We start from the raw sequence: 15,257 nt of genomic DNA, 5'->3' as shown, positions 1-15,257 counted from the left end.
TAAAGGGTGCTAAAGAACCAGAAAAATGTTTTCAAATGACTGTTCAGCCACATTCAGTGGCTGGATATAACTAGAACAGATATTTCTGGTCCTGGCTTTCCTCAAAATCTTAATCTGTGGTTCTCTACTTTCATCCCAGCCTCAACAATTTTAAACACTCTTAAGCAATTCAGACCTTAAGAACTATAATTCTTAGTAACTCCTTCACTTTCCTTTTTATTAACATAAATTTTCTCTGGCACATACCATCACCAACACCATCCCTGCCTCATCCATTCCCTGACCCTTTGAGAACCAGAGATTTAAGTAACTAATAATTTGTCACCACAGTAACAATAAAAAGCAGAAGAAAAAAATACAGGATAAATATTATAATAACCTACTAATAGTAAAAATTATGTTCTTAAGGGACGCCTGGGTGGCTCAGTTGGTTGGACGACTGCCTTCGGCTCAGGTCATGACCCCGGAGTCCCAGGATCGAGTCCCGCATCGGGCTCCCAGCTCCACGGGGAGTCTGCTTCTCTCTCTGACCTTCTCCTCGCTCATGCTCTCTCTCACTGTGTCTCTCTCAAATAAATAAATAAAATATTTAAAAAAAAAATTATGTTCTTAAATGCTCACAAATCAAAACAGTGATAAAATGATTTGTTACTTTTAAATAAGATAGGGCCATTTAAAATTCCATGAAACCATATAGTTTATTTTTCCTCAGGGGAGCACAAAGAATTTTCTCTCTTTATATTATTAATCAAGAATCTTTTTTTAAGATTTTATTTATTTATTTGAGAGACAGAGAGGGAGCACGAGCAGGAAGAGGGTCAGAGGGAGAAGCAGGCTCCCCGCTGAGCAAGGAGCCTGATGTAGGACTTGATCCCAGGACCCTGGGATGATAACCTCAACTAAAGGCAGATGCTTAACTGACTTGAGCCATCCAGGCATTCCATTAATTGAGAATCTTAAGATGCTTTATAAATATACAGTGTCACTCTCAATTAGTAAAACACGACCCCAACTTGCTTACGTACAGTGAGCCTGCCCTATTACAGCGTCTTTGTACACCCCTGCTACCTTTCCCCACTGCCAGTGCCAACAGCACCAAATCCTCATTATGAGTTTTGCCATCTTACTATATTTTTACTTTTTCCAGGGTTTGCTTTTTTTTTTTTTTAATGATTTCGTGTTTTCTTTGAACATGGGAAGATGTTGCTTCCCGTGTTCAAAGTGAAGAGAAAATGCCTGTCTGCCCCCAAGAATCGTGGCAAAGCTGTGGATTTGGAGGAGAAAGCTACTGTCACTCGGTAGAGGTGATTTTCCCCAATGTTCCCCTGCCAAAAGGATGATTACGAGGCTGGTTTTGTAAGTCATATGACAAAAATGTTTTTGTCCACAACTAAAAGAACCCATTTGTAACACAGGTGAGCCTACTACACTTTTCACCAATCACCAACTACAGCCCTCAGGAGAAATGAGTCTCCCAGTGAATACGGGAGACTTCCCCTCACTGAAGTAATGAGCTCTAAAGGAAGAGTAAGATTAGGAGGAAAGTGATGAGTTCAATTTGGGGCATGAAAAGTTTGAGATGCTTGATGGGCATCTCGGGAGATATAGACGTCCTCGAGGCAGATGGCTCTGTGGTTGTGTACACAGGAGAGATTGGAGCTGGAGATGCCGTCTTGTTAATAATCAGCATGGGACATGATGTGACACCATCTAAGTAGGGGAAATGGCAGGCATTAGTGTTAGAATAAGAAACATCTATTTTACTAGGCAAAGAAACAACACAGTTTGTGAGGGAAAGCATAATATTACTTATGTATTATGGCCATAATTTTTATGAAACAGAACAAGAGATGGGTCTGCAGAGTTAAGTGGGGGGACAGGTTTGATGGACTGAATACTTCATATTCAAAGAGCGATGATACAATGGTTGTAAAGTAGACAGAACAATTAAAGGAAGAAAATAAGAAAAAAAATTTAAGCACCCCTTTATACTGGATGTGGGCCAGGAGAATAATACCAAAAAAACAGTTATGAATCTATATTCATACAAAAGCTATAATATTTTATTAATTTTCTTCCTGTTTCCTATATATTTCCTTTGTATGTTTCAGTGGTACATTCAATGTACTAATTAGTTCAGAAGAGTTCTATCATAAGGCAAATTGTACCTTCAAATTATAAAGTGTTCCATTCTCAGGCAGTACTTTTACCTTGAATTTAATTGCTGAATCACAATATTGCAACCCTTTCAAACTTCTCTTTGCCTTTTCCTGGAATATCACTGCCCATATTTTTCATTTAAATTTTGAATCACTTCAGGTTTTGAGTCAATCTGACTTTTTTAATACATGAGAATATCCTATTTAAATGGACTTAATAGATACTGTCTCATTTTTTCATCTTATTTTGTCTTTATTGTTTTTATGTTTTCATTCCTGGTTTCTTTCTTTTGCTAGATGGTCTATAGTTTTTTTATACTTGTCTTTTGATCCGGCAATTTAAATACCAAACAGCCTACTTTGATTTTAATAATGATCACCTATATGTCTCTTAATAAAATGTTTAAATTATTTCTCCTATCAACTTCAGAAAGTAATACTCACTGAATTCTCACTTATTGTTTACTTCTTCGACCACAGAAATTATCTATTTTTCTGTCCTCCAACCATATCAGCTTCTCTCAGTTTTATTTCTCATGCCTTTGTTCTGCATCCTGTATGATTTTTAAACCTTTACTCCTTGGGTTTTTTGTTTTCTGCAGTGTTAATTCTGCAGTCACTCTGAATTTTTAGCTTCTTAAATCACTGGTCTATCTCCAAAAATCTTTCCTTAACCGTTTCCTTAATTGTATCTTGTCTTATAACCTGTTTCATATGGCTCTCCCTCACCCAACCTTTTAAGAATGTCCCTGACAGTTATAGTAAAATAATTCTTCCATTTTGTTGAGTAAAATTCCTTTGTGTTTTCTTCATCTCTCTCTCCCACACTGTTCCTTTTCTTTTGTTCCAATAACACTTTAGTATCACCTCAAGCAAGAGAGTTGATTATTGCCTTGAGGATTCATTTCTTCACTTGATTTAAAATTATCTTGTATCTATATTCTTCAGACTTTGTGACATGTGGTGGTTCTTAGTTTTAATATAAATGAGGTTTAAAAAACTGTAAATTTTTTTTATTGTTCACTTCAGAAAGAGGTGTTGGTTTTTTTTTTTTGTTTTTTTGTTTGTTTTTTTTTAAAGCCCCCACTTTGCTATTTTTCATAAAATCTCTTTAGGATCTTTAGGATCTTTTCAAAGACATTTGTATACACCGCCGGAGAATATGACACTCTGGAAATTCCTATTTATTATAAAGCCATCACAGCATCAATGCCAGACTATTGGATAGATTTATAAATGTTCTAAATTATTCCAGCAATGCTTCACACAAAAACATTTACATTCAAAAGAGTCATCATTCATTAGTACAATGCATTAAGTAAGGTGAGGCTGAATGTGAATCAACTAGATCTTTAGCTCGGAAGAGCCACAATTCCTGGAGAGAACATGCTTTGCTGATTAAGTACAAATCCCCAACAAAATTTTCTACAGGTTCTACTTCCAACTGAAAAGCGATGACTGCGAATTTTTCCCACACTTTGTTTTTAGGGACTGGTATAGATACAACTTGACAGACTGGCTTCTTTTTTAAGGTAATCAGTGGGTCAGACAACTATAATTTCAATCAAGCAGGTTGCCAAAGAAGCAGACACATCCTGACAGAGCAGTGATGTTCCAAGTTTGGCCAAATGCCAGTGCCACACACTACTTTAATGATATCACGAGTAGTAAGGAGTTTCCTTTTTGTTCAATTGGATAAAAATGGAACAAAGAAGAACTGCTGCTAATTTGAATAGAAATGGCAAAAGAAAAAATACTTTGAGGAATAAAAAAAAAAAAAAAAGTAAAGATCCCAGGACCCTGAGATCAGGACCCAAGTGAAGGCAGATGCTTAACCAACTAAGCCACCCAGGTTCCCCCATGTTGTTTTTTTTCCCCTTTTAAAAACTGCCTGTTAGAGATGCACATTCAAGTTGTGTGTGTGTGTGTGTGTGTGTGTGTGTGTGTGTGTATACAGGGAAATGTGAGATTTATATGAAAGCTCACAGGAAAAAAAGGGAGACAGATGAAACAGGATTGGAAAACAGTTACAATTATTGAAGTCGGCTGACTTATACACAGGGTTCATTATAGTATTGTTTTTATAAATGCCTGACAGAACATGCTTTATTTTTCATAATAAAATTCTAAAAAGTAAACTATTTTACAAGTTCATTTGACAAATTTGGGCAACTACTATGGTCCAGGCTATCTATAGAATTCTAACAGAAATAACTATCAAGCAGAACCGAGTTGGTGTTAAAATGAGAACACTGCCATACCGAGAGAAGGAAATACAAAGTATGGTCAAATTGCAGTTTTCTTACTTAAGTTACCAATCTATCTGGCAAAAAGAAGTGTGGCAGGTGTTCACATGTATACACATGTGCATATGCACATGTACACATGCACATATCCCTATATGTAAGAACCCTTCACAAGTTCAAATTCAGAAAATGACTGAGCATCTAGGAGGTATCTATGGGCACTGTAGTAGGCATCAGAATAGGGATACAAAGGTTATGCTATTTATCTCAAGAGGTTTACAGCTATAGAGGAAAGACCTAAACACACAAGACACTTAGTTCATAAAAAAGAAGTAAATATGGGTTTTTCATAGTTGCAGACAGCTTCCAATGGCTCCCAGTAATTCTACCATTGGTATGCTTTTTTTTTTTTTAAGATTTTATTTTTTTATTTGACAGAGATCACAAGCAGGCAGAGAGGCAGGCAGAGAAAGAGGGGGAAGAAGGGCCCCTGCCGAGCGGAGAGCCCAACATGGGGCTCGATCCCAGGACCCCAAGACCATGACCCAAGCAGATGGCAGAGGCTTAACCCACTGACCCACCCAGGCGCCCCCCCCACCACCATTGGTATTCTTCCTGTTGTTCAATCTCCTCCCCTTGAGCGTGGGCTTCTGTAACTTGCTTGAGTAACCTCTTTCTAATGACCAGAATATTACTAAAGTGACAGAATGTCACCTTTAAGATTATGTAACAAAAAGACTGTGCTCCCTCTTTTTCTTCCCTGTCCTGATCAACCTGATGGAAGCCAGATGTGGTATGCTGTACTACAGAGACCCACATTACAAGAACTGAGGGTGGCCTCCAGCCAACAGCCCATCCAACAGCCTGTAGGATATGAATCCCGCTAACACCCACAATGAACAAACTGGGAGGAAGATTTCCACCCTCCAGCCTTGAGACAATTGGAGCCACAGCCAACACCTGGAATGCTATGTTATGGGTGACCCGGAAGGAAAACCCGGCAAAGCTGTGCCTGCAATCCTGACCCATAGAAACCATGAAATAACAAATGTCTGCTGTTTATAAGGTGCAGAATTTGGGGGTAACTTGTTAGGCAGAAATAAGTAACTAATTAATTCATCATCCTACTTACAACAATGAAGCATAATACAAGTAGATTTAGTACATTAACTCTATCCTTAAAAGGACAGGATGAGATCTCAAAAAAAACAAAAAACAAAACAAAAAAAAAAAACCCCTTGGGGCACCTGGGTGGCTCAGTGGGTTAAAGCCTCTGCCTTCAGCTCAGGTCATGATCCCAGGGTCCTGGGATCGAGCCCCGCATTGGGCTCTCTTCTAGGCAGGGAGCCTGCTTCCTCCTCTCTCTCTCTGTGCCTGCCTCTCTGCCTACTTGTGATCTCTGTCTGTCAAATAAATAAAATAAAATAAAAAATCTTAAAAAAAAAAAAACCTCTTATCCCATCAAAGGGGTTTTAATATCCATTGCTAATAAAATGGGATTTTTAAGAAATTCAAAAGTTACCTAGGGGAAAACATAACCAATTTACAGAGCTGCAGACAGCATTTGATACAAATGGAAGTCAATTTTTTAATTTCAAAGAGTTTTTAAGCAATTTATCAGTAAACTTTATTAAGACCCTATCATAAACCAGCTATATGCTATGATAAATACAGGACATTATAATCTCTAGGCGCCCATAAGATGAGAGAAGGAAAGAACAGATACTTAAGACAAGAACAATGTTTTTACTATAAAATCAAAATACACAAGGGCTAAGCCACCAAATGTCACTGATCATTCCTTGGCAGACAGTCCGATTCAACAAGGGGGGGGTGCGGGTATTGACCCAGTGAACACGGAAAGTTTAAGCACTAAGTGTCTGGTAGAAAATAAAATTAAAAGGATGTATCATTGATAACTGATAATACTAGCTTTCAAAACAGGAAACTGGTCTACTGGTTTTCCTTATTATAAAAGTCAAAGGGGTGCCTAGCTGGCTCAGTCAAGAGCATGCAACTCTTGATCTCTGGGATGTAAGTTCAAGCCCCATGCTGGGTGCAGAGATTACTTAAAAATAAAATCTTAAAAAAAAAAAAAAAATCAAGGGCACCTGGGTGGCTCAGTCAGTTAAGCATCCCACTCTTGGTTTCGCTCAGGTTATGAACTCAGGGTCCTGAGATGGAGCCCCAGGTTGGGCTCCGTGCTCAGTGGGGGGCTGGGAATCTACTTGAGGATTCTCTCTTCCTCTTCCTCTGACCTACCTGCCCCATGCTCACACACACTCTCCCTCTATATGTAAAATAAACAAATCTTTTTTAAAAAGTCATAAATATTTCAGAAAGCTAAATTAACATTCTTACATTATATTGACAGAGGATTTGGGAATCCATGGGTAGCCTGCTTATAATGCCAGTGTGGCTCTCACTAGTTTAAGACAAAAAACAAAACAAAAAGCCCAAGCACCTTAGTATAGCAAAAAAGATCATAATCTGGGCCTTGCCAAAGTTTCATATCTCTCACCATTCTTGTACCAATTATTATACCAATTATAACTGCTATAACCAATTAGTTGTTGCTGCTAGATCCACTGACTCTGTAGGTCTCTTTCCCTTCTGTACCTATTAACATCATCATAGAACAGAACACCTCTCTTTTTTCATGGAACTCCTAACTGCTCCTGAAGACTGTAACATCTCCTTTGAGACACTGCCCATAACTCTACCCATTTCAACTCATTTGCACTAGGTACTGCACTTCTGTGCTCTTCTGTACTTACCTCTGCAAAACTTTATGGTAAACTGTGTGTAGGTCCCTGATATTCAGGGGTTTATAACCTGAAGTTTCACCATTCACAAATAAGATTCCTTCCTCCATCCCAAATTTGGTTCACTTAGATATTTGCAATTGTAGTGGCATTAATACAAAGCATGTATACAAGATGGGTACACAAGAGGAAGTCTGCTAGTGAGGGTCCCAACTAAGCACACAGGAGTCATAGTTTAATGGAACTTGTTTCTTTTTCCAGATGGCATCAGTGTTTCTCACTTTTTTGACAGTGACCCACAGTAATTACTATTTAGATCACTACCTAGGACACACTTATACATATAAAAAAATGCAAAAATAACCTATGAAATGTATTTGATTATTATTATTCCATAGTTTTAGAAATATGGCCCCTAAGAAAAATGTAACTATGTTTTTCTTTTCCTGAGTGAGAAAGAGAGCATGTTTGTGTGTGCGCAGGAGTGGGGGGCAGAGCGAGAGAGGGAGAGAGAGCACTAAACAGGCTCCACCCCCCCCCCCCTTGATCCATGACCCTGAGATCTTGACTTAAGCCCAAATCGAGTTGGATGTCCAACCGACAGAGCCACCCAGGTAGCCCAAGAAAAATATACTATTAATGTTAGATATAGAAGTGAAGGAGTATTAATATTTAAGACAGACAAGCTCTGTGCCAAAAATAAAAAACAAAAAACTTTTATGAATATCTTTAATCACATATATGGTAATAGTAAGGGTCTGAGTGGGGTCAGCTAAGTCCTTCAGTTATACGTGAGATGCGCTTCTTGTGGTAAAATATAAGCTGTGACACTACAAAGGAATTTGGGGATTCAGCAGTCTCGGGATCATCCCTGGAGAGTGCTAAGGGTCAATACTGTCTGCTAATTATTTGATAATGATTTATTTACTTCACAGTGCCTGGCTCAAGTAAAGTGCTCAGTAAACATTTACCATATGGAGGGGAAAAAAAGCTTTATTTCAGTCAAGGAGATGAAAATTTAAGTAGCAAGGAGAAATCGCTGTTCACCCATCTTACTGAAAAAATTAACTAATGCCAGTAGAAAAGGGGGTACGCTCATATATCAATGATGGAGTGTGGATTGCTACTGCCTTCCTGGAAAGCTATGTGGAAATATCTATTCAAATGTAAGATGTACACATACTTTGCAACAATAAACTCCCAACTGGAATGCTCTTCTACACAAATAAAAGGAATAGTACCTAAGAATTATTACAGAATGTTAACATATTAATGGTAAGAAAATGGAAACAAAATAAATGGCCATCAACCATTACTACTGACACGTAGGTATGCATATGATAAAAAGGATCATAGAGAAAGACAGAGGATACACAGATTCTGGAGTCTGAGGGAGGGAAAGAAAGCTAGCACCCCTCCCACCCCACACATACACACATAAAGTGTCAGCAATGAAAACATTCTATATGCTACAGCCCCGTTTATAGCTAAGCATATGCAAGGAAAATATATTCAAAAGAGATGCATGAAAAAATGAAAGTTTCAACATATTTTCCAATAATAAAGTATTAAGAGGTGCCTGGGTGGCTCAGTCGGTTAAGCATCCAACTCTTGGTTTTGGCCCAGGTCATGATCTCAGATCCTGGGATGGAGGCCCAAGTAGGGCTCCACGGCTGAGCAGGGAGTCTGCTTCTGCTTCTCCCTCTCCCTCTGCCTGTGTCTTCCCATGCTCATGCTCTCTTTCAAATAAATAAAATCTTTTTTTAAGGTATTAAAAAATAAGTGGTGGATAAATGAATAGATGGACTGGTTGATTTAGATTAAAATATAAAAGAAAGATAATAAAAAATACATAGCATTCCTTTTTTCAACAGTTTTTATATAATATTTGACTTCTTTACAATATTTGGTACTTGTTTATCACATTCCCTACTTAAAACATTCGCCTGTTTTCAGAACATCACACTGTCTGGTCTCCACCCTACTTCTTTAGCAGTTCACTCTCAATCTTTAGGATGTTCTTTCTTGACTGCTGTCCTTCAGGACCTGTCCCTCTACTTATAACAACTCAGGACACGTTCACTAGGTGTTTGACTTCACTTCCAAGGCCTTGATTACTATCTACAAGTTAACGGAGGATTTGTAAATCAGATCTCTTCTTGAACTATAATTTGTCAATCTTTGGGCCTACTGGAAATCTCCACTTGGACATCCCAATTAAAACTGTATAATAAACATAATTACATCCAAAACTAAACTCGTTTTCTTCCCTCTCAAAACTTTTCCCTCCTTTTGAGATCCCATGTCAGCAAATGGCACCATCATCCAACTGAGTTCCGTGAAGCTAAAATCTTGGCTTCTCACTGCCCTCAGAAGTAAAGGAAATGTGAAAGTTCTGGTCTCCATCTCTCCAGAGACAAGATGTTGGGGGAAAATTAAGAAAACAGAAACTGCACAGATGCAAGGCACTTTTAAAATCACTGTCAATCTTACCCACTGTGACTTTCTCCAGTAAGTCTTCCAGCCTACTGCAGGAGTCCAGTTCTCATTTACCTTCCCTGGCGCGGCCCTCCTCCCCACTTGACCGCGGGCAAGCCGGAAGGACCCGACCCTACACCACACCTAAGGCACGGACTCCCCTTAGCTTGGCAGCCAACTCAAGGAAGAGGGGTCGCTCTAGTTCCGTCTGCAGACAACTTCCTCACCGCACCCTACGAAAACCAGAAACAACCTCGACTGGCCGCTGCAAACCAATACCCATTCTTCCTCTCTCAATCTCAGACCTCTACTAAATACCCCAGACCCCTAAGTCCCCGTCTGAGGGCACGTGAGACGCCAGGGGAAGGTTGCGGCCGCGTCTCCACATCTTTGCGCTACACGGACCAGTGCTTCTCCCTTACCTGGAATCCAGTACCTGTCTGCAACTCAGCAGCCGCGGCTTTCCAAACGCCTTGTCTCCGGGTGAGGCTAACCCTACCTCCGAGAAAGAGCCGGTAAAAAGCTGCGGCGCCGCAGGACACACAGGGAGCCGCCATATTGGCTACGGGAGAGCCCGGAGGCCGGGCAAAGGGGCAGGACTTGATAAAGCCTGCGCAGGCGCGGGTGGGAGCTAGGTTCCGGGGGCTGTCGGGAAGAGACAGGGGGCGTGTTCTGCGGGCCGGAGCGGCTCGTCGCTGGTTGGGTGTGTGAGCCCTCGGGGCGTGTCCGGCTCCACCCCCTTGTTCGTTGTAGTCCTAAACTGAAGGGCTTGGCCTCTTTCCTCTCCTGCGGCTGCTGGATTCTCTGGTTGTTGAAGTCTCGGTACGACTTTCACGTGGCTCTTCAACCAGCCCTTCCTTCCCTTGCCTGGGGCTGCACCTCGAGCCGGCTCTCTTGCTCACGCAAGAATGAACTCCAAGCCTTGGCTGCTATATATGTCTTTCTACTATGGGTCTCCCCTTCTCTCTACCTTTCCACATTTTCAGGGTCCAGGGTCTCCACCTGCCTCCAGAACTGCTAAACCACTCTACTTTCCATGGCGCTCACACTTCTATTGTTGAACTGTATAACGCGCAGGCTAAACCATTCACAGATGAGGACGAAACGGCCTTAGCCATGTTGACGCGCCTTTCCCCAGCGTCAGCGCTAAGCCTCACTTGAAACCCAATCGGAATTAAATGCACCGTCATGGAATAAAAATGAGTATACCTTGCTTTCAGAGACTTGTGGGCCGTTGAGAGTAACTCCCAGGGTGTTTTCTACAAAATACATTTTTAAATGATGCAGTAAGCCGCTCTGAAAGGATTTCCAAACATTTAGAATGGAAGGATCAGTAAAATTACAACACAAACACACAAAGTTGTCAAGCAAATACATACACCATCATTTCTTAAAACACATTTAGTCATTAAAAAGGTAGAAATGACATAATCTCAGAAAAAAAAACAGTGTTCTTTTAAATGGAATGTATTTTGAGGTATTGAAAACTCACTCTTGTTCTGTTACTACATTTTAGACTAGTAAAACTTTCGTCAGAAATTGGCAGAGGTTCACAAATTTGGGAACCAAAAAACTTCATAGCTCATTCAAATAGATGCCCTTAGACAGCAGTTCCCACACATTGTCACAAAAAAGGTTTTTAACTTAGTTGTGGGTATTTAATTAAATAGAAAACAAATAAATATGTGAAAGCAGAATTTTTACAATTTCTTTTAAAAAATGACATTCTGGAACATGTAAGTTCGGAAATTAAGGTGAGGGATTGTAGGGGTTTTTTTCTTTTCTTTTCTTTTCTTTTCTTTTCTTTTCTTTTCTTTTTTTTCTAAAATCCATGTTACAATCTTTCATTAGATTACAGTAAAGTGAATGTAATACATTTCCTGCCTCTAGGGGCAACACTTAGACTGCTGCATGAAATTTCCCGTGTAGCCTTTGAGTTTAGAACAAATAAACCATTATAGGTTGACATTAGGTACATAATTTGGAGTCAGAAAAAAAGACTGGAATCAGGAACATGCTGGTAAACTTTTAAAATATGTAAAAAAAAAGAAAAAACCAAAACTGTAGTTTTACCACTCAGCTAAAGCTTAGATTCATTTAAGTTTCCTCTCATTTTTGAACACCTCTTATGTCAGTGGCATCAGGCATCCTAGGCACAAGGATCATAAAGTCCCCAAGGTCCAATATGGTGGAATCACATCTAATGTGAGGGTTTGGTTCTAAAGTCAGCTTATAGTCAAAATGAACTAACAAGTGCTGCTGAGATGTGAGGTAGCGATAACTTGTAGAAGTTTCTGGTGGGAGTACAACCCTCCTGAAATCAACCAACCAATCAATGATGTTAAAAGGAGTACACCCTACAATCCATCAATTACAGTCTTAGGTATATAGCCTGTATTATCATAAATTCTTGGGCAGTATACCAGAAGATGTGTATCTATGTCATCAGCGAGACCCCTGAACTCAGGAAACTTCTAGAAGCTCTGATTAACTGTAAATTTTTATCTTTTAGAAAGTAACAAATGGTTGGAACAAGAAAAAAAAAAAAAAAACCTTTGAATATGACCCTCCCCCCAGAACAGACACCTGGACAGATGAATCATGAAGTATCTGAGTTTCATTATAATGTTAAAATCCCCACCCTGAGAGGAACATAGCCTCATTAGCATAATATACAACATATGTATAGACATGTTTTCTGAGTGGAAATGTGTAACTCTATGCCTGACCATTGCATGTGATGATGAAACCTTCCCCTCTAAATATCCATCCCAAACCCTAATAAAATGAACCTCCTTATCCCTGCTCTGGGAGACATAGCTTTGGAAAGATTCACGTGATCTCAGGCAGCTCCACCTGGTGTAGTCTCTGTGGCTAAGTCACCAAGGAGCAGACACACATCAGTGCATAAACATAAGAATATTCATAACATTCTTTTGTGGGAGTTTTTCTTTGTAACAGCAAAAGTAACCATTTATTGATCAGAGGATGGATGGATGTCAATGACAATGAATGAACCACAACCACACAATATGGATGGGTTTCACCAGGTAGAGGAAAAAAAAATAATTCACATATGCTTACCTAGTCTGATTCTATTTACATAAAGTTCAAAACCATGTAAATTGAAGCAAGATATTGTTTAAGGGTCTATCCCTATCTGTAGTAAAACCACAAAGAAAAGCAAGAGCATGATCAACGCCCACTTCGGAATAGTAAATAACCCAGGAAGGAGGGAGAGAATGCCGTGAGCAGGGCACACAGAAGTGTCAGTGTTCCTGCTAATGTTCTTTGTCTTTAGATGACTGGTGGACTTACAGGTGTTCATTTTATCCTTGAATTTCTAAAAATATAGATACACATAACAGGTAGAGCTGATTTCATCTCACCTCCCGCCGTGACTCACACCAGGAGATGTGGCAGGCTATGGCGGGAGTGTAAATTGGTACCAATTGTTATTTCTTTTTCCTGTGTTTCTCATATCCCATTTCCTTACTTTTCTCTCCTTCATTATCCCTTCTTCATCTCTTTCTTCCCCTTCCCTGTGTAGATTGCTTAATGAAGAATGATGTCATTTCCAGGAAAATCGTACACACACACATGCACACACACACACACACACACACACACCTTTTAAAAGATTCCTGGAACTAGAGTTTTGTGAATCAGTGTGAAAAAACTTAGCCTAGAAAAAGCACAAAGTCTTCATGGGTCCACAGATAACTGAGCTCTTCAGAGAACTTTGGGTCAAAGATGACCAAACACTCCATGGTTCATGGAAAGTGCACTGAATTTGGATCAAGAAATATGTGTTATCGTCTGAACTCTGCCACAAACTCTTTGACACTCGGTGGTTCGTTTAGCTTATGGAAAACCTACATTTCTCATTAGTGTAACCGAGGGGTGGATGAGATCAGTGGTTCTCAAAAGTATGGTCCCCAGAGCAGGAACCTCGGCATTCCTAATTACATTGTGTGTTAAATTGCATCCAATTCAGAAGATGATGAAGTCCTAACACCCAGTACCTCATAACATGAACTTTTTTGGAAATAAGGGTTGTTCCAGAGGTAACCAGGTAGAAAAGAGGTCATTGCCGTGGGTCCTAATCCAATATGATAATATTTTAGGAAGTCTCAGACTTCCAGCCTCCAGAATTGTGAGACAATAAATTTCTGTTGCTTAAGACACCAATTTTATGGCACTTTCTTACAGCAGCCCCAGGAATATACCCAGTGTATTGTTTTTTAAAAATGTCTACAACTTTTGGTACTCCTCCTTTTTTTTTTTTTAAGAGAAGACTTTATTTATTTGAGAGAGAGGGCATGCACAAGAGGGAGTATGAGTGAGAGGAGGGGCAGAGGGAGAAACAGAGTCCCCACTGAGCAGGGAGACTGATGCAGGACTCGATCCCAGGACCCCGGGATCATGACCCAAGCCAAAGGCAGAAGCTTAACTGACTGAGCCACCCAGGTGCCCCGGTATGCCTCCTTTTAAAGGGTGAAGTCCTTCCTTTTGAATATGAGCTGGATTTAATGACCTGTCTCTGAAGGATAGACTTTGGATACCAGTCACAAAAGCTGTCTTCCTGCTTGCTCTCTGTCTTTTGAAGCACCCACTCTGGGGAGAATTCAGATGCTGTGTGGTGAGACAGCCATCTGGAGAGATCTGCCTAGGGAGGCACAAAAGTCTCTTGCTAAGAGAGGTGGGAGTGAGCCATCCTAAAACTGGGTCCTCCAGCCAAGTCTTCATATGACTTCAGTCCCCAACCAACAGCTTGATTACCACCTCAAGAGAGATCCTGAGCCAGAGCCACCAATCTTAGACTCTGGGCCACAGAAATTATGTGAACATATATGTATGTTCTTAAAAGAAGCCACTACGATATGGGGTAATTTGTCATGCAGCAATAAATAACAAACACACCTGGGAATTCCTTAGAAATGCAAATTCTTCAGTCCCAGTCAGACCTACTACATCTCGAAGTGAGACCCAGCATAAAGCCTTCCAAATCATTCACAGTTCTTGTCGAGATCAGATTCCATTACATTTCATCTGGTGTCAGTATCCTTTCATCCCGGCCATCTGGTCTGACCCTGCAGATCCCTATGTGCCTTTTGTGTGCATGTGTGGTTAAAAAATACATAATATAAAGTTTACCATTTTAACATTTCTGAGTGTATATAGTTCAGTGGCATTAAATACAGTCACAGTGTTGGGCAATCAGCACCACCATCCGTCTCCAGAACGTGTCAATCTTCCCAAACTGAAACTCTGTCCCCATCAGACACCTCCCAGTCTCCCTCTTCCCACTCCCTGGTAATCACCCTCCTCCCACTTTCTGTCTTCATGTATTTGACTATTTTAAGTACCACAGCTAAGTGATATCACACAGTATTTGTCCATTTGGGCCTGCCTTATTTTACTTAGCATACCATTTCCGAGTTTCACCCATGTGGTAGCATGTCTCAGGATTTTCATTCCTTTTTAAGGATCAATAGTATTCTGTTGTACATAGGTTCCACATTTGGTCTATCTGTCCATCCATCGCGGGACACGTGAGTTGTTTCCACCTTCTGGCTATTGTGAATAATGGTGCTATGAACACTTGT

The 15,257-nt window shown here is 40.1% G+C and overlaps 1 protein-coding gene across 1 annotated transcript in view; it reads right to left on the bottom strand.

The window, feature by feature from the left end:
- The window catches only part of LOC116862648 (28S ribosomal protein S9, mitochondrial-like), a 59,874-nt gene extending 49,631 nt beyond the window's left edge, over positions 1-10,243 (bottom strand). Inside the window, exon 1 of the mRNA XM_032849995.1 lies at positions 10,071-10,243. Within this exon, the coding sequence (XP_032705886.1) occupies positions 10,071-10,205 (135 nt within the window). The 5' untranslated portion in view covers positions 10,206-10,243. The remainder of the gene's footprint in view (positions 1-10,070) is intronic.
- Between the last annotated feature and the right edge of the window lie 5,014 nt (positions 10,244-15,257).

The sequence above is a fragment of the Lontra canadensis genome, unplaced genomic scaffold (genome assembly GCF_010015895.1).
Source record: "Lontra canadensis isolate GAN:19392208 unplaced genomic scaffold, GSC_riverotter_1.0 scaffold289, whole genome shotgun sequence".
Lineage (NCBI taxonomy): Eukaryota > Metazoa > Chordata > Mammalia > Carnivora > Mustelidae > Lontra > Lontra canadensis.
The sequence above is the reverse complement of the archived record's forward strand: the minus strand, read 5'-3'. Positions and strand labels throughout refer to the sequence as shown.